Genomic DNA, 19,932 nt, shown 5'->3' on the forward strand with positions numbered 1-19,932 from the left:
TTTGGCAGCACTAAAATAGCACTAAATTGTAGGGTATACGAGAAATCGATAATGTCAAGCTTTCGAGAAAATCCCATACAAAGTGGCCAAAACGACATGGTCAGTTTTTTCAAAATCAAAAATATTCGCATAGAGGGCAGCACTAAAATCATGCTAGGTACCAATCGACAGCACTAAATTAGCACTAAATTTTGGTATATAGGACGACCCAGCACCAAATTGGGGTGGGGCCAACGACATCGACCTGTTTTTTAGTTTCAATTTGGGTTATGTATAGTCAAAAGGTGACGAGATCAATTTTTAAAATTCAATTAAAATGCATGTTAAATTTCAACTGATCAGAAATTTATTATAAGGAGCCAATTCAACAAAACCCTTTTGGGGTTTTTCTAGTCTCATTCACTCCCTCAAACTTTACTATATGATGCACCGGTTCGGAACACATCGATAAGTTTTTGTCCAACATTGGTTGAATGATTCGATAGATGGTTCGTGAAAACGAAAGAAACACAAGTTAATTTTTATGGAGATAATAATTCACATTGATCCGCTGCAGCGACCATGATCCGTGACAGTGATAAACGAGTCCGCGAAAACGAATTAGTGAGTCCGGTCCGTCAGTCCGTGAGATTTAACAGTCGGTCGGTGAGTTTGGCCCATGGTCCATAAGTTTGGTCCGTGGAAACTTAATGTGCGGTTGGTCCGGTTGGGAACTTATGTCCGCTACCCCACAAAAACGAAATCAAACGCCTTGTAAATCTTACATGTATAAAAGATCAGGTTTTTCCATGAAACCACATGGATTCATTTTTCCTGCAAAAATGAAAATGATACAGCCAGCGCTTGGCGATGTAATAAAATATATCAATATAGGCTAAAATATACTCCATTCTAGGGAAAAAAAGATCTTTCTGGTTTTTTGAAGGTTTATTGGATAAAGACCAAACTGTTTTTTCGCAAAAGTTTGACATGAATCGTCGTTCGATGGAAACGTAAAATGGACTACATTTAAACCCATGTTACGTTTACGTTGAGCGATTCATACTACATTTCTGTTAAAACATATTTCTTGGTACGTTCTGTAATATCGCTTTTATTTTCATCAACAAATATTTGGATCTACCTCAAATTCAAAATTGAATTTTTACTAATCGGTGGTTTCATCGATTTGAATTCCTTTCTCGGGGCTATCTTTCTCTGAGTTAGAAAGTAGCACTGTTTCAGAACTAAGTATTGAGCCACTTTGTTTTATCAGCAATTTTTTATTTGTTTCTTCTTGTAAATGACGTTCATACTCCCGGACATCATCCATTGACAATTCTATCCATTCATCGATCCAGGTGAATGCTTGTCTATGACCTAAGAGTAGTATTTCCCGAATGCAACGGTGTATGTAATCCTCAACACGTGTTTGAAGTCCCCAAACTTCGAATGAAGCATGTACAACTTTGTAGGAACACATAACCGGCTTATCATCGCGCCAACCCTCAATAAGTGGGCCTCTTTTCGTTTTAATAGATTGAAAGAATTTTGGATCTTCTTTCCGCTTATAGTGTTTGGTCAGTTCATCGAAGGCAATGTCGATTTCATCCACGGTACGCTCAGCAAGAACCTCTGGTGGAAGATTTAAGCACTGAAAATTGAGTAGCAAGTATGAATGAGGTCTCGCCAAGGAATTAGTTAGAATCTATATTACATTTTCAATTGATCCATTGTCATTCTCGTACTTAGATTGTATCGATATGTGGAACTTTGGTATGAATGAACACTGAAATACGACAAAAATTAAAAGTCTGTAGGGTATTAGAAAAGAGTAGCATTTATCGATGCAATTACATACAGTATATTCTGCAGTTTTCAGTTACATGCGTTTATGTTTGTGGAGAAGAGAAAATTAAGTTCATTATTGAGAGCAACTGTGAAGCACAACTAAAATTTGTTCATACCTGTGATTGTATAAGGGTAGTAGTTCCAAGATTTTTCAATCACATAGAACACTTTTGGACACACTGCCTGTAGCCAATACGGTAACTGACTGAAAATGTTATATCACATCATCTCGCATGATGTTAGGATAATCAAATATATATGATGAATTAGAACTTACGTTGATAAATGTATACGCTTCTCTGTATATTGGCCCTTTCCATGTTCAACATCTTCACAATCACGATTTTCAATCACCTCAACTCCTTCACCATCTCCTGATTGTTCATTGCTATGCCGTGCAATCATATACAATTGTCCAATTCGATACTAAAATTAGAGTGGAAATAGAATTTCAAGTAAAGTAGGTAAACTTACACTTAATCATATTACGGAACGTGCGAGTCCACATTCAAAATCTGACCTCATTGACGGTTAATGGCATACAAATTCGGTATTCTCGCGTTAAAACCATGATTTATGGAACTTCGAAAAGTTTAAAACCCGATAACGAAATTTTTTTACTGCGGGAATTTGATTTTTTCCTTAAAAAACAAATTTGAAACGGCAATGTTCGTGAAAGTATGCTATTATATTAAAATAATATCAATTGCAAAATGTAGAATTTTCCAATTTTCAGTCAACTCTCCGAATTTTATCCAATAGGTTCGCGCTATCAGAAATTTGTTTTGTTCAATAGCTTATCCATGCACGAGTTTCTTTAATAACAATAAAATTTCATGAAAGGACATTGAACATATGTCAAAATATATTTTGTTGCTTTAAAATTCAACCAGTGTAAAGTTGTACGCGATATGTGGTTGCGGAACGCTACCCAGCATCTGTCAAATTCGACCGTTCGAAATAACAACTATTCCAACTACTATGTGTCAACCGAACTGTAAACAATGAATTTGAATTTGTGTATTGGTTTCATATTAGGTGATTTTGTTTCAAATGATTTGACCAAATTCATTTCATACAACATGTTGTGTTGGGACTTAGCAGACTCATTTTTTACTGAGATTTGGTGTTGCATTTGTTTAGTACACCCTATGCATTATGACTTGTAGTAGTAAAAAACTGTGCGGTCAATGATTCAGGGTTCGATAATACGTAATGTTTTTTTCGTAGTTTTCTTCTAGTGCATATTGAGATAAAATAAATTGGTTTCTTTAGGTAAATTGTTAAATGTATGTCAATGAATTGTTCGTGAATATGACAGTTTTTTTTAAATTTTCAACAGTATATCTGCCGAAAATTGTTGCTTTAATTTTGTTATTTTGTGTATACATTACGTATTGACATAGCAGCCTTAGTTCAATAGCATTTGACAGGTCAACATGGCTGAATTTGTTGATGATGCCAAATTGTCAGTCATATTGTCTCTGGAAAATCTACTAGTGAATCAAATTTATCCCAAATAAAATCAAAAACTAAAGTAAAATCCAATGAAACATCAGTCATTTTATCGTGGGTATTAATAAATTTAATATTCAAGAAAGTCACAATAAAAACAACATATAAATTAAAGAATATTGACGAACATTTTTTGTTATTTGACCAATCAATTAATTTACTCATTATTCTGTCTTGTGTCTGTGCTTGGATAGAACATGCTTTCGATTGGTTTTATCCAATGAAATTAGCTTGGAATCAGTTCATTTTAGAATGAAAAACAAAAACACATCTTATTATTAGTCGCGAACATGGAATGTTTACAAATTCAGTTCACTGATGTTTATGATGAATGGTCGACTCAAAAATACCTGAAACTGGAGCATATCAACATATGCATGTTACATATAAATTTTTAGTTAATACAACATTAAATGCTCATTCACATACTTGTATATTTATTTTGCCCTGATAAATCATGCTTTGATTTATTTCACAGTTTCTTGAAATGCAAATAATTCGTTTAAAAATGGGACCTGCACGAAATAAGGAATGGACCTGTTGTTTTGGATTTCATGTTCGCACAATCACAATTTTTATTGGAGTGTGGCACTTGGTATGTATAGATGTATACGCGCAATAAGTGACAATCAAAAATAGATTTTTAGAATATTTTATATATCTTCCAAGAGTTCTCATCTAAGTGTCTTAAAATACAAATTCGAATGGATTTTGGTTTGAAATTCCCATATCCAGCAACGTGTGAAGTACGAGGCACACGAGGCATTTGCCTAGGGCGACATTTCCAGGGGGAGCATAGTTCGCAAGCAAAACGAACGAAAGCTTTTGTGAAGAAAAATTCACGAGTGAGAAAATTGACGCAATTCAGTTCTACTTTTCCACATTGTTTGTAGGGAAATGTATTGGTTTTACTCCTCAAAATTTGATGACATCTTCTCACACGGACCACTAATAAATCGCGTCAAACTGCTTATAGCTCATATCTGTATACTAGGCAATGTAAATGGGTACAAATTCTATCGATCAAAACTTATTTACCCCAAAAAATACTTCGTTTACTATGAAAAATGTGTAAAATCACAATGTATGGCGCCGTCCGCGTTCACGTTCTTCGTTCGCCGGATATCTCAACAAGTTTACAAGATAATTGAGATCTGTAAAAGCTGAACGTTTTGGCATGTTGAGAGGAAGCTTCGGATTGTTTTTGAGCCCATTCTGACTTACCAGTTTTGTACCATTAGCCTCGGACTAGGGACCTGAAAACGATTGTAAAATGGTACATTTGTGTGGAAAGTGCTTGAAAAACCCATTTTTCAGGGTTTAGTCCAAAGCAAACTTATATTCTTCTGTGAAAATAACGAGGGTCTTTGAACAATCAAACACCTACTTTTCCATAAAATTGTGTCCAAAAATGACACTTTTGTTATGGAAAATGAACAAAATATCAATTTTTCAAGCTTCTAGTCACGGTAAACTACTTTTGTTTTGGCAAAATGATCAGAGATTTTTGAAAGAAAAAACAATAAATTTTCATCACTCTTGTCTCATATCAAAATCTCGAAAGCAATAAGCCAACACCGTTGTGTTAAAATCCTGTCATAAAGAAACTTCTTCGTTTTCTCACTTCGCTTGCAAATATGTATCACACAGGTTCTCACAATTTAATAATTTATCTATCATCGGTTCGATTTAAAGTTTATAAGAATTACTGCATGACGTAATTTAGATACCTGATATTTATGCTTAAAAATGTTGGGGTGTCAAAAGGACGGATTTTGTCCGTCCGTCCGTTTGAGATTTAACCCATTTTCTACCAAGGTGCAAAAAAGGGGTCGAAATGAGTAACCAATAGTCTATCTAGCAAAATTTTCCCCTGGAAACTCCGAAAAAACTGCCATATGGAAAATTTTTGTTTGCAGTTTTTCCGGAAAATGGATTTTCCGGAAAACCATATTTTTGTAGGCTCACAAACTGATCAATCAAAAACCGTTATGCTTTATTTAAAAGTATTAACTATAAGTCTATTTAGAGTTATTTTGGCATGAAAAAATGAAAAAAAATGTCAGATGGAAAATTCGTCTTGTAGTTTTCCAGAAATGCCCCGGAATTTTTTTTTTCGATTTTTCGAACATTGGTCATTAGCCCGGGATTCTTTATTATCCCCAAATCCACCCTGGGCTTCCCTAAGTACCTCCTGAACATAGGCCCAGAGGACTTACACATTTTGAAAAATAATGTTCAACACTTGCTTTTTGAGTATATGTCTGTTATTCTTGCCTATCTCTAGGTCGAGATATAAATAAGGATGGCCTTTGTTCGAAAAATCGAACGCTGGTAGAAAATGGGTTAAGGACGGACAATTTAATTTTGTTCGTCCGTTTAGGATTTTTTTCGTCCGAATACCGCCCGAAAATTCAATTTTTGAATCATCTGATAAGCCATTATCACTTATTTTTCGGCGGAGAATTCATTTCTGATATTGTTTTATACAAAATATCATGAAGGAGTCAAACGGATATGTCCGTTCGAAATGTCCGTCCGTCCATCCTAAATTCATAAATGGACAAACAAAATAAAATTGTTCGAAATTGGACCAAAGGACCAAAGGACCAAAGGACCAAAGGACCAAAGGACCAAAGGACCAAAGGGCCAAAACAAAAGTTATTTCCCTTGACGAGATCTATCAAAGCCACATAGGCCTCCCCCATCATTTACTGTCTCACAAGAAATCGATGCACAATAATTTCCAGTATTTTTTCACCTTTTTTGTTCCGAACGAACTTAGTATCAAATGATGGCCCACCGCAGCGAAGTGCGGTGAAGATGGATAGTTAATGCATAAATTGAGATAAAGAAGCTATTTCATGGCTTAAATGTTGATATTTAATTTTGATTTACCAATTTTACTTCAGTTAGAAAAAGTAGGAAAAAATGGTCACCACGCCCATTCAAAACGCTAAACTATATGAAGGTGAAAGTACATTTTTGTGACTTGCATTGGAATCAGGGCTCGATGACGCAACTTTTCCCAAGTGTATGCATCGAAATTCGAAAAATTACCAAAATCACTCCACTCTATTACACATTGTAAATCCAGTTGGTCGAACGAGTAATAAGATGGTATCTTATTAGTATAGTCTAGAGTATAGTTATTGAATGAAATATATTAATCATATTGGAAGTTATTGGTTTGGAACCCATGAATTTCGATGTACGGTTGCGGTTTTTCGCGGAACTGATAAGATAACAACTTAGCGTCCTCGGCAAATTTATGGTGCTCAAGGCCCTTCAAAACTTTGCTTCAGACAGTTATCACTTATCTCTTATCAGTTTTGCGAAAATCGCGAAGTTTGATGAGAGAAAAACATGCAATAGGCCGTAGTTTTTGATTTGCGCCCATCTGATAAGAGACAACTGTCTTCAGCAAAATTATGTAGGACCTCGAATACTACAACTTTGCCGAAGACACCAAACCAAACCTCTATCTCTAATATGCACAGATTTTCCTCGACGAAAACGAGGACATTTTTTTCGAAACGAAAAAAAGAGGACTTTTCCAACATTTATTTTAAAATGAAGGATGAAATGAATCTAATGACAAATAAATGATGACGAATAATCATTTTATCCAATTTAAATTTCATTTTTATTGATTTTTCCCTCGAAAAAATGAGGACATTTCGATTTTTTTTTTGGATTGCATCTTATTACTTGTGTACCAATATTATTTGATTCGATTGTTGCATGTAATGCTCGTCATCGAATTTTACCTTTCACATGAAGAATGGACGTTATGCCAGCGAGGATGGTTTGAATAACTTGATGATAAGAGGATCTTATTAAGAGCACAATCAAATGCAATCTACCCAGGAATGGCAGATGCCTTGTTGTAGTTTGTTGTTTTATATTTCTTGTTTGTGTTTTCACTCATCCACAGCTTTTGAATATGTTGACACTTGGAATCTTGGCGACAATTATCCGAAATCCAGCAATGATGCAAGAATTGGAAAGCGGTTATGACGATTTTGGTCGATTAGAAGCACTGCCAACTCCCTTGAGTAAGATTGACCCGCCATACGCTTATCGGGATCACTCTCTAAATTATCGTACGTTACGTTCTTTACAATTACATCGAATCCAAGTCGATCACTTTCTTTTTTTACTTTTCTAGAAAACGTTGATTTGGGTGGATTTGTATGCATTTGCATGATTGCGATATCACTGATGCTTATTTTTGGAGCTGTAAAGTATAAGCCATCTCACTTGCTGCCGTTCTTTTGCTTGCAACTTTTTGACTTTGCTATTACGACGTAATTATTTGTGTTGATTTACTTTTAAATAACTGATGTGTTAAATACCTGAGCTATTTTTCATCATTTTTTCAACATTTTTCCAACAATATAACGCAATGGAAATAAAGTTTAACTGCAGCTGGATATTTGTGCTTCTTGAGATCAATACATAGCATAATAGATGAAAGTCACCGTTTGCCATGGCGAGAAGAACTACTTAAATTGAGTCCACACTTACTTGGCGTTGTCGTTTTGTTTGGTGAGATTATCATAAATACTCTAAATTGTAGTTTGATAAAATTATTATTTAAAAAAAAAACAATGTATGGGACGTCATATCGCGAATGAAATCGATTCCTTACTTTTATTTCACAGACGTAGTTCCTATCGTTCCGTTCTTTTCTGACCATCTGACTTGTGAGAACCTTTAGCGAAGGGACATTTTTTGCACCTTCTAACATCATTTTGTTTGAGTTAACGGCAAAACTAGTTGTTGATCTTTTGATTTATGATGCAAAACGATATCCTTGCCATGTACCATTTGATAACTCGCTTTTTTTCACACATATTCCTTCTACTTTTTGCGCTTGGGGTAATTCAAACCCCTTTACCCAAAATGTTTTCATCGTTTCTTTATCGGGTAGTGTAGTAGAGAGCAATAGCTTTCAAAAGAGCAAAAAATCATGTACCTATGTTTAGAAATGCCGGGTATGGGTTTTCCCGGGTATTATTGTTGAACTTGCTGCGCTTTATTCATTGTTACCGCTACCATTGATGAACGCCATATGGCCCCAATCCCATACAAAACAGGACATGGTCCTTTAGTTTCTTTATAAAATATACTTTTTAATGATTTTGTCGTTCAATGATATTGATAAACCTAGCTATACCGTATTTATTTCAATTTTATTTTTAAAGTTTTTCTAACAGTTGTTCTGCTCAAGGCATATGCCATTGGAATTGTTTGGCGTTGCTACAAATATTTAACGATGCGACAACATAATATTCAATCAATGTTACCATACATTATCCCAGATAATGTCGTACGTCAGGTAGGTAAATTTTATTTCGAAAATTCGATGAAGTGTACTAACAATAGACAAATATAACAAGGACCTCTTGCCCGACTATGAAGAAGCAATCCAAGGTATGAAGCAACAGCCTCCACCACCATATTACCAAGCGATGACAGGAAGTCAAATGGTTCCGAACAACATAAACGAGAATCAATTTATGCAATCAACTGCTGGAAACATAGAGATTGATCCACCAGCCTACGAAACAGAAGGAAATTATACACCGTTTGCAAATCACATACCGTTATCTCAAACTGGTTCAATTGCAAGTGAAGTTGATATCCTCCCTCAAATAAATAGACAGTTTCAAGAACCTTCAATCAACTAGAAGATTAACACAAGAATTGGTTAGCGTCAGCAATCTATGCTTAGAAACAATTTAATGGAAATATACGCAAGTATTTGTGCGTTTGCAGAATTTGAAACAGAACCTAAAATTAGCTATTTATAAGTTTGGAACTTTATGTAGCAAGATTCAAAAGGCAAACTTTCAATATATACAAGAAATATTATATTCATCAATTGAATAAATAAAATGGATTAAATGTAAAAAATTTCATCATCGTTTCTAGTTTCGTTTCCACTTTTTTCCTAATATTTTCTTTTATGTTTTTCCTAATCCTTTCTTCTGCAATTGGTCTCATACAAAAAACAGACCCTTTTATATACTTCTATACCACAAAGCTGTTAAAGCGATAAATAACAACTATAGTTAAGCTCCGTGACGCCAGCCCCCCCCAGGTCCCAAAAATAAAACCTGAACCCGCTATCGTTTTACGCAATTTGGGCTGATTAGTGATCGCTCCCTAGAATTTGTGCTGCAACTGGTGATCAGACGTGTGCAAGGTTATAGCCGGAGAGCGCATGCACCTATGTATTTATCATACACATATGCATGTACTCTCCGACTATACATGCGCTCACATTGCGACTAATTGCGGCATTAGCCTAATTAGTCGCAATGCCATGCGCATCCACTCAGTCTCATTCGAACTCGACTCAATAAAGCACATTGAAATAGAACTCTCCTCCGGCGTTTACCACATTTTGATATTAACCACTATAATAAAAAGGCAGTTCGCAGTTTTCATCATCTCGATAATCGATCTATTTTTTTTATTTGTATTTTGAATTTTATGTCAAATTTCCCGACTCTTTTGATAACAAAGACGGCTGCGAACCACCCTGGAAGGCAGTTCGCAGTTTTCATCATCTCGATAATCGATAATTTTTATAAAACTCAATTTGAAGCACTGCACAATTCAAGAAAAACAGATATTGGCTCAATTATGCAACGAGTATCAATTTCAATTTTACATCCACGGGGATACCTTAAGTTCCACGAATGTCACACAACATAAAATCAAATTGTTGCCGGGAACAAGCCCAATTAAGGTGAAACAGTTTAGAATTCTGCAAAAAATGAGGGAAACATTGGATAAAATGATTGCAGATTTAGAGAGACAGGGCATAATTGAAAAATGTCAAAGTCCATATAATTCCCGACGTAATCGAACAAAGATTAGTGTGTGATAACAAAAAGCTGAACGCAGTTACTGAAATCAATCATTTTCCTATCCCTCTGATTGACGACGTTCTGAACAGTTTGCATGGAGCAAAAATTTTCACTACATTGGATATTAAGGGCGCGTATTACCAAATCGTTATGGACGTGAATTCAAGAGATTTAACCGCCTTCACAGCTGGAAAATATCAATACAGATGGTGTAGAATGCCGATGTGACTGGGAACATCAGCTCAGACCTGGCAATACACAATCAACATTATTTTGAGTGATCTAATTGGACATGGAATTTATGTCTATTTGGATGATGTACTGATATACGCACCAACGCAGGGGAAAAAAGATAAACTTTTGGGAGAGGTCTTGGAAAGGTTGAGGAAATTTTCGATCCAGTTGAAAATATCGAAGTGTAAGTTTTACGTTAGGAAGTTTGAATATTTAGGTCACATTGTTTCGGAGCATGGAATGTCACCGAATCCGAGAAATGTTGCAGCAATAGTAAATTACCCAATTCCAAAGACACTGAAGGCAATACAGAGCTTCTTGGGGATGTGTGGTTATTACCGAAAATACGTTCAGGATTATGCCCAACCTAAAAAAATGAAAAAACCATGATTCTGGTTTTAGAAAATGAATTTGTATTGTTAAAATACCAAAACGACAGTTATGTGACTACCAGGTCCGAAATAAAACGAATAAGTAATATAAATTTAGTCATGCGACACAATACAAATAGAACACAAAGTAGTATGTGTTTGAAATCCATTATAAACGAAACATTAAATGAATTTACTGAAAATTGTAATCTAAAATACATTCTCAATTCAAATTACATAATCAGGATATCAGAAAATGTACTCCATTTAAAATTGAGAGACACATTGAAAGTGTTTGAAATTTGCCCGAATCAAACCGAAATATTTCAATTCGACCGATCAACAATTTTATTCTTGAAACACAATTGTTCCACAATAATAGAAACCCATACGTTTAAAAAGGAAAATAATAATGATGTAAATGTAAATTTCATATCAACAGAATATAATACAATTGGAAAAATGCATATTTTTGAACCACCATTAAACAAACACAGTTCGATATATTTAAGAAAACAGACAAAACTGTATGTAATTATGAATAACGAAGAAATGGGAAAGTTAATATCAGAGACATGGGTAAATTTCGAGGGGCAAATCACTCTTAGGTATTACTTTTACATAAATGGTATTACTTGGTATTACTTTCCGTACAAATCAAAAGTAATACCAGGTGTATTACTTTCATTGATCAGTATTACTTGGCATTACTTGGATATTACTTTTTTTCGGTATTACTTTTTTCATAGAAATATCAAAAGTAATACCAGAGGTATTACTAGAAATAACTGAGGTATTACTTTTCTATTTGGTATTACTTTTGAGTGATTTTCTCCTTGGTAAATTTACTACTACTTGAATTGGTCGAAGAAACCGAAACCACATTTTTACACATTATTTACTCATGTATCATTTCAATAACAACAACAATAATCCTTTTAATTGCTGTAATCATTCTTTTATACAAAAAGATGTTCAATGTAAACACATGGGTTGGAGTAACCTCGAAGATGATTGAAAAATTAGCTAAAGCAAAATAGTAATTAGTTCAGAAATCAAACAAAAACACTAGAAAATACAAAAAATGAATATAATTTATAATATATAGGTTAAGTTTTTTTCATGTAATTCTGAACTTTTTCGGGTGGAAGGAATATAGCCGGAGAGCGCATGCACCTATGTATTTATCATACACATATGCATGTACTCTCCGACTATACATGCGCTCACATTGCGACTAATTGCGGCATTAGCCAAATTAGTCGCAATGCCATGCGCATCCACTCAGTCTCATTCGAAATCGACTCAATAAAGCACATTGAAATAGAACTCTCCTCCGGCGTTTACCACATTTTGAAATTAACCACTATAAGGTGAAAAATCCTAGAAGGGGGTAAATTTTTTTTGGCAGATGGGGGTCTAAAAATTTTGACAATGGATGTCAAAAAAAAGTGAAGACCTGAAAAAAAGAAAAAAGGTCCTCACTTCTCAAAATCGATTCTATCCAGTGTAAAAAAAATCAAAATCGCTCGATGGGGGTCTCGATTTTCAAATCCTAGATGGGGGTAAAACCGGAATCGACTTGTTGGAGATTTGAAGGTTTTGCGCCGACAATCAATTCCGAATGAAATTTTCAACATTTTCAGGATCTAAGGGCTGATAATAAAAGGTCTTGACGTCCTCTAATTTGCGCCATCGACTACACAATTCGTGCTGCATCCAGCGATGAGCACAAATTCGACAAAAATTGGAAAAAATGTATGAAAATCGATATCACAGTGCAACAAAATTTAGGTAGGTCCATTTCATTAGCCCCGGGATTAGTGCTGGTAAACCACAATATGTTGAAATTAGTGCTCGAATAGTGCTGGCAGATGCCATTTCCAGATTTCAAAAATCTTGTCTGGTGGTTGAGCACTAATCGTCGACATTCTTGAAAAAGTAGATTTTTGGTATATTCCCATGGCAAGTACATGAAATCGATTTTTTTTCGTATGAATGTAGCTCAATGACTCCTGGTCGGAAAAGTGAAAAACTGTTTTACAATTGAGTCATGAAGTGAGTCACAATATGAGCCATAATTGAAGTTATTCATTTGCCCAAAGTGAGTCGAACTTGATATGACCGGCTCTTCATGAGTTATAAGAAACGAATTATATTCTGACTCCATTTTAGAGGCAATGAGTCAGTCGAGTCAAAAAATCAAAATTGATATGACTCATTGAATGCGTGAGTGTATCGGAAAGTCATGATCATGACTATTTTAATTTTTGATATATTAAAAATTATCAGAAGGAAAACCTCTAGACGAGGTTGAAATGGAGTGACGCTCCGTGTGTGGATTTACCACTCAAAAAGACTGATATCATTTTGAGTGACGCTAGGACGCTGTATTATCACTGGATACGAAGTTCAAAAGTTTCTTTCGGATTCACTATTGTGAAAATTTACTCACAATAAGGAACAATATCGCGTCATGACTCTTCATTTTAGATCAAGTTTTTAAGCGTTTTGCCGTCTAAAAGTCGCGACGCGATATTGCATTTTCATCGTAGAATGCGACTCTTCGTACGAATTCCGTTCATTGATGAATCGCCGATGCCCAGAACTTCGAAATAAGAATCTTTCCGGATATGTGGTATATGCTATTTGGTTGGTACGGTTGCCGCCTATAAACGCCTACTTTTTGGTTGGAATCGGTTGGGCGGATTTTTGAGAAATCGCGTTTGTTTTGAAATTTAAATGGATCGATTTTTCATAAAAATCGACTTCTTTCTTTTATATCACATAAACATTGGCATGTAAGTATGGAGTTTTTTAAAGGTCTTCTCAAATGATAACGAGCTGACCTCACCCGATGGGCGTTTGAGTTGATCTAGTGTGCGAAATAAATACTTCAAAAAATCGTATACATGCAGGTTTGCGGAGCTATAGCAAATGCTCCTGTAATGCAAATCTCAGTTTAAAGAGGGATTTCAATGCGCCCCGACATGAGCTACAACTTGGGCATATCGGCACCGTAATCCGTGGGGGTTAAACAAGTTTCCGGACACACAAACGTACATCCAAATCGATACTTTCATGAAAAACCAGGATCAAACTACTGGGAATAGGACTTAGATGCTGGGAATCAAATAGTGTCCTGAGAAAATAGCATACCTACTGTATATATATAGTCATGACGCCAAAACTGGCATTTTTGACATATTGATCGACATTTGAACCGACACTAACAAATTTTATCTGATACCTTTTGGTATACATATAATTCATTTTGAATCGTGAAAAGCAATGAAAATTCTCGAAGTTTCAGTCTCAACTAGAGACCAAAGACATAACAAAATCAAATAATTTTCGCAAATACAAGGTGTGTCTCAAAAGTTCCCGAACTTTTTTAGTATGACATTTTCTTGTGGCGCCACCTATTTAAATTGAATGGTGTTAGAATGGTACTCCCTACTACCGATTTTGTCTCAAAATTTCATGGTAGTTGGACCAGTGGGAGCGAGTTATTGCCCCTCAAGTGACCCTTTGTTTGTGCCATCGGTCGGTACAGAAATTTTGAATAAAAAAAGGGGATAACAACTAGGTTGAGTTGGCTAATATATTTGGGAGGACAGAAGAAAACAAGATGCCTTACATTCGTAAGGTTAACTTTTCTACACTCCCAAACATATAATTTCCAATTAAATCCAATTCTCCATGCATTGAAATTAGGAAAGAATCATATTTTAATCAGACCTTAATATCAAAGCGATTTCAATACTCTGTTTTTCATACATTGTGACATAGTAAAATTCTTACCGTGTTTTTTGCGTACAGCGTATAGTGTAACACGCGCCTACCCTACATACCATGAATAACGCTAAAATTCGCGATTTTCGGTGTTTAAAAATCGAAAAAAACTGCTTTTTAAAAGAACAAAAAATCTGGGGTGAACGCTATTCTCATTTTTTGCGTACAGCTTACAGCGTACAGAGTACCACGCACAAACCCTACGACCTTAAAATTATGCTAGATTTCGCGATTTTCAGAGCTCGAAAATCGAAAAAAAACTGATTTTAAGGGGGTCAAAAAATCGAGGCGATCCCAATACTTTTCTTCGTGTGGAAAAGTAAAATTCAAAAATAAAAACCAAAAAGGTTATAGGGTTCCAGGAAATGCAAAGCAACAATTGAATTTTCAGACAAAATTGGTACAAAATGTTAATTTGTGAGGTGTCCAGGATCTCGAAATTCAATCAGTTCTCGAAAATCCGAACAAGAGTGAAAATTATCGCAAATACTCTTCTGATTTGCTATTACCAGCACTTGTGGATACATTTTCAAGAGTTCAGGAAAAATGTTGACAACATTCTGTTGATAATGTGGTTTGCTTCTTCGACTCATCGAAATGCCGCCCGAAGCAATTGCTTCGCCAGCATCGTCCTTTTTTTGCATTTAATCGTTTACTTAAATCTAGTTACAGCGATATGCTTATATTTTAGCGTTAATGACCTCTCAATTTCCAAACGTCCTTATTTTAACTGTGCATTGTTGTTTCCATACCCGTGTGCAAATAAAGTGACTGACAGTCACTCAGTTGTATGTAGCTGCAAATAACTAAATTGGCTAAGTTGATTGAATTCAAAAATGTTGTATAGAAACAATCGTTTTTAGTTATTCTTTCAGCCAGTCGTCTAATTTCGGACTTTTTGGCTACTAGATGACTGCAGTCGAATATTTTGTTCGAGATAATCACTTTTAGCTAGTGATAGTCAGCCAAAAAGTCCGAAATTAGGCGGCTGGCTAGTCAGTCACAAATTTTTCACACGGTTAATTATTGAAATAGAATTATTCTTACTTTAAGTGTAACATTTTTTTAAAACACTTAAATATGTATGAAAATTGTCGTGTAAACGAGGTTCCTATATCTTCGTTACATCACAACGCCATTCATAACGTACAAATCTTACGAAGATCTAGATGGCGCTGTTGACGTTTTAAAGAAAAATTGCAAAATGACAAATACAATACGACCATTCCACACGAAATCGAACAAGAATTGGATCGACCCTCACCGAATTAGCTGAAAATTTGCATGGAGTCTTGATTTCGGTAGAAAATGCGAAAACCAAAATATGAGGCCTGTAAGTGGCCCACATTTCTGAGTTCACCTAGTGTAAATTTTGCGAAAAATTTAAAAAATCGAAAAAAAGGGTTTGCGGCAACTAAAATCTAATTAAGAAGTAGTTGACACATTGCCAAACCACTGGTACCGTTGGAAAGGGAATTGATGTGGCTATAAAAATCGCAAAGTCCACTTTGACCCCATTGGGGCCTTCAAAAATGGGTTCAAAGTATAAAATGTGAAATGTCTCAAAAAGGTGGCGATTTGTTGGTATGTTTTTTTCGCGTCAAAATATAGCCCATGTCGCGCCGCTTCAGATAAAAAATTAAAATTCCGTATATTTACCATTCAATTTTTTGTGTTTGGCCTCGGAAAGTAGATCATATCTTATTTTTCAGCGTTTTTGTGGAAAAAATGGCCGAAAATGACCTGCTACGATGTTTTTGACTCCAAAAACTGCTATTTTTTCGTTAAAATACATGAAAATATGACCATTTGAACATCGGTTCACCTATAAATTTGGTCTGAAATCGACTGTTCTCCATAAAACAAGCGAATGGTCAAAATCCGCATACAAAATCACACTTATGGCATAGAAAAATCACCTATGGTGGCCTAGTATGAGTCTATTACCACGTAATTTTGGACGAGAAATCGATGTAGACTTATCTCAATCCTGTTTGATGAGCCTAAAATTGTCATTGAGATGTTTTTTCAGTTCAATTACCCCATTCGGAACTAATAAAGTTGAAAATTGCGATCAAATGGAAATAAAACAAGTTGTTTGCAAATTAAAGACCATTTTATTTGAACTTTTAACATGAAATTACTGCAACCCAAAAAATTTACGCATTCTTTTCATGAGCCACAATTTTATTTCAATATTTTATGGTTTTGCTCGGTTGTTAATTTTTTTTTATTCATAAATTTTTTGAATTATTGGAAATTGGATCATTTTAATTGCGCACCGCCACAATGAAAATAATTTCGTCTTGAGACATAAGTATTGTGTGTGAGTTTAAAAAAACATTCATACGTTTATATACAAAAATTAGATCTTCTCGAGTCCTGTTCTAATCATTTGAATCAAACCAAATCATAGTCAATTAAAGAAATGTCGGAAAAAGGAGATAATTTTGTGTCTGTCACAACCACAATTTAAAAACTATTCACATAATATTTTAGCATTTCCAGTTTTAAAAGTTGTAGTTTGCTACATTTTGCTTCCGTAAAGCACATAAAGTATCAGTACTCGTTCGCCAATTAACATTAGGTTCAAATTTGAGTTTGGCGTTTTAATTCAGTCTTTGTGTTATGGGTATCTTTTTCCGACGCCTCCGACTCATCTGCTGCCTTTCATAGAATTCGTAATACCGCTGAATTTTCAAATGATAAATAATTTAAAAATCAGATGATTTAATTACCGCTGAAATTATTTCATTTTAATTTGAACCTAATTACCTCTTGCTTCAACCACGACTGGTACTTGTACCACCAATCCTCCCATTTAACGTAATCCTATCGAAATAATTTGTATGGTTGTTACTATGGATTTATTGAGTTAAGATTAGCTAATTTACCTTTAGATCTAAGTCACGTAAGTAGCCACGGCTTTTATAGTATTCGTATCGAACGCGTACATCATCCCAAGACATTAAACCAGTTGGTGCAGTCGTTGCTAGTTCCTCAGGAAAATGACCCTGAGGTGCTGGAGAATAGCTGTAACGCCGTTGACCCGCTTGGGGTGATTCAATTCCTTCTTCTATCATTACTTTCAGTGCACCCCCTGACGACTTTGTGATACGCATGTTCTCCATATTGCTCCGATCTACACTCCATTGTGCCATTTTACCAAATCGTTCCGACAACGTCAAACGAGTGGTGGCTGCAAACTTTGGAAAACTGCTTTCACTGCTACTGGATTCATCGGAATCAGACGATTCTTTCTCCCTTTCGGTCTCTTTGTTGTGTTTGTGTTTTTCACCCTCAATTTTCACTTTTGCTCGAAGCTATGTGTACAAAAATTATTTGTTCATTACCACAATTTACAATATAATATACTATATATGAATGTGTGATACGAATAAGACGTGTTCGGAAAGTTTTGAGACTTTTTCAGACGTACGCAATTTAAGTAACAAACAAATATTTACTCATTTGAGATGTTCAGCCTTACAGAATGTTATTTAAAACAAAACTTACAGAAAATATTAAAGAATAAATTCAAATAGAACATTTAATTAACAACAAATTAAAATCAATATTGATTTTTGGTAAGATTCGTTGAAAATCGCCAAAAATGATAGAAGAAAAAAAAATTTAGTTTATATTGTTGAAATGGCTTTTTTATACTCGATCTTATTTAATCCTATTTTTTGGGGTTGGTAAACTTTTAATTTGTATTCGGAAAATAGAAAAAAACATTCAAATCACTAACTTTTAAGCATTGATGCAATATACGGATTTGGCATTTGTGTTGTAATCGTTCCATTTGACAGCAATCGGTTCGACAACCATTGATTCTAATTTCGATATGAAATTAACATGCTGCACCAAACAAATTTGCCGGGAAAAAATGTTTGTGGAACTTGATTAGTTCTACAGAACATTTTTGGAGAATAAAATCGATTGTAACAATAAAAAAATTGCAAGAGATTCATTCATGGAGATCCAAACTATTTTTTTTCTCGGGAAAATTAGCCGGTGCAGCCTGTTAGTTTGGTTACGTTAAGCGGTGTTGAATGGAATCGAATGACATTCTCCGACATTTTACATTGCAGTTAAATTATGACAGAATGACGTGTAAAAGGCATTTATGCCAAAAATAGATTCTTCAAAATACTAATTGTACTCCAATTAAATTACAATGTGAAATGTCGATCAATGCCATTTGATGCCATTCAATACCGCTAAACATAACCAAACTAACAGGCTGCACTGGTAAATTTTTCCGGAAAAAATATTTGTGGAACTTGATTAGTTACAACAAACAAAAAATGTTGGAAAATGTTTTTCTTTGGTATTTTGTTTCTTTTTTTCATTTTTATAACTCAAATTTTCAATTAAATAAAAAAAATTGAGACGACTTTCATATGAGACAACAGTAGAGCTCTGAATGTCAAATTCATACGCTGCCAACTTCATGTCATTGACAAATATGAAAAGTTGACAGCGCATGGAATTGTCCGCTGTTTGACACAGGCGCTCTACTATTGCTCAATTTCAGAATATTAGTGTGCGTCTGTTACTGGCCCGTGGACAGTAATTTTTTTTGTCGAAATGTCTAATAACTGGGGAAATGCTTGGAAGTGAGTTTCTTGGAGATTTTCTAGATCCATTTTATCATATGCTTAAAAACATCAATATTTTTTGTCGTTTTAGTATTTATTCTGATCATCACAGCCGGCGATAGCAGGCGCGAGTGACGAAAGCACCCTAGTGCTGAAAGTCGAACTCGCCTATATATACACGCAATTTCGAACTTTTTCTAAGAAGCCATCTGGTATGAATGAAGTATCTCTAGAAATCTCCTGGCTCATTGGTCCAGAAAATGCATTCAAACTTGGAAATCGACCAACCGTCTCCATAGAAATAGCCACTTGAAAATGATAGACAATTCAATGTTTTTCCCATTTACCGGACTTAAACGCGGCCCGTCCACCTTAAAACATTTTCTGAAGCTACTCGTCGAGACCTTTTCAACAAGCCCAAGAACGTCGAAATCGGACCATCCGTTCATGAGTTATGGCTATTTGAAAATTTTCTTTGGCGTCTCCACCAATTATTCTGGGATAATAGTTTTGTCTGTGTGTGTGTGTGTGTCCGCGTACGTATCTTCAACCGATTTCAAACTTTCAGGGTTTGAAATACATAAAAAACCAGAGAGTATATGTATATCAATTCGTTTTATTTACTGTACTCCGTACAGAACGGTATATATACATTAGGGTGTTTTTGCCATCAAATAATCAAGAAATGGTAGTTCTGGA

General features: G+C 35.0%; 3 protein-coding genes across 15 annotated transcripts in view; 1 reads left to right on the forward strand and 2 right to left on the reverse strand.

Annotated features, from left to right (window-relative positions):
- Positions 1–102: 102 nt before the first annotated feature.
- Positions 103–2,758, reverse strand: LOC129571727 (cytoplasmic phosphatidylinositol transfer protein 1). Its single transcript, XM_055451561.1, has 6 exons — positions 2,351–2,758; positions 2,108–2,256; positions 1,947–2,035; positions 1,841–1,848; positions 1,697–1,768; positions 103–1,633 (listed from the first exon to the last, which is right to left on the reverse strand). Exons 1-6 carry the CDS (start codon positions 2,399–2,401, stop codon positions 1,148–1,150), a joined length of 855 nt encoding a protein of 284 aa, XP_055307536.1. The 5' UTR covers positions 2,402–2,758; the 3' UTR covers positions 103–1,147.
- A 328-nt stretch (positions 2,759–3,086) lies between these two features.
- LOC129571726 (lysosomal-associated transmembrane protein 4A) lies at positions 3,087–9,267 on the forward strand. Of its 5 annotated transcripts, none has more exons than XM_055451560.1 (7): positions 3,087–3,105; positions 3,824–3,940; positions 7,283–7,451; positions 7,517–7,655; positions 7,766–7,896; positions 8,556–8,689; positions 8,751–9,267. In XM_055451560.1, the coding sequence occupies exons 2-7, from the start codon at positions 3,833–3,835 to the stop codon at positions 9,039–9,041; spliced, it is 972 nt and encodes a 323-aa protein (XP_055307535.1). In that variant the 5' UTR covers positions 3,087–3,105; positions 3,824–3,832; the 3' UTR covers positions 9,042–9,267. The 5 variants fall into 5 exon arrangements, with proteins under 5 accessions (XP_055307535.1, XP_055307533.1, XP_055307534.1 ...); XM_055451558.1 differs by lacking the exon at positions 3,087–3,105 and adding an exon at positions 3,241–3,399; XM_055451559.1 differs by lacking the exon at positions 3,087–3,105 and adding an exon at positions 3,247–3,403.
- A 7,459-nt stretch (positions 9,268–16,726) lies between these two features.
- Positions 16,727–19,932, reverse strand: part of LOC129571729 (serine/arginine repetitive matrix protein 1) — a 41,350-nt gene continuing 38,144 nt past the window's right edge. For all 9 annotated transcript variants that reach the window (XM_055451570.1, XM_055451564.1, XM_055451571.1 and 6 more), the window contains 3 exons: positions 17,524–17,952; positions 17,405–17,461; positions 16,727–17,319 (listed from right to left, as the gene is read on the reverse strand). In XM_055451570.1, the coding sequence (XP_055307545.1) occupies positions 17,239–17,319; positions 17,405–17,461; positions 17,524–17,952 (567 nt within the window). In that variant the 3' untranslated portion in view covers positions 16,727–17,238. The remainder of the gene's footprint in view (positions 17,320–17,404; positions 17,462–17,523; positions 17,953–19,932) is intronic.

Source organism: Sitodiplosis mosellana, unplaced genomic scaffold, assembly GCF_009176505.1.
Source record: "Sitodiplosis mosellana isolate CC-2019 unplaced genomic scaffold, AAFC_SMos_1.0 Smas_scaffold_3210, whole genome shotgun sequence".
NCBI lineage: Eukaryota > Metazoa > Arthropoda > Insecta > Diptera > Cecidomyiidae > Sitodiplosis > Sitodiplosis mosellana.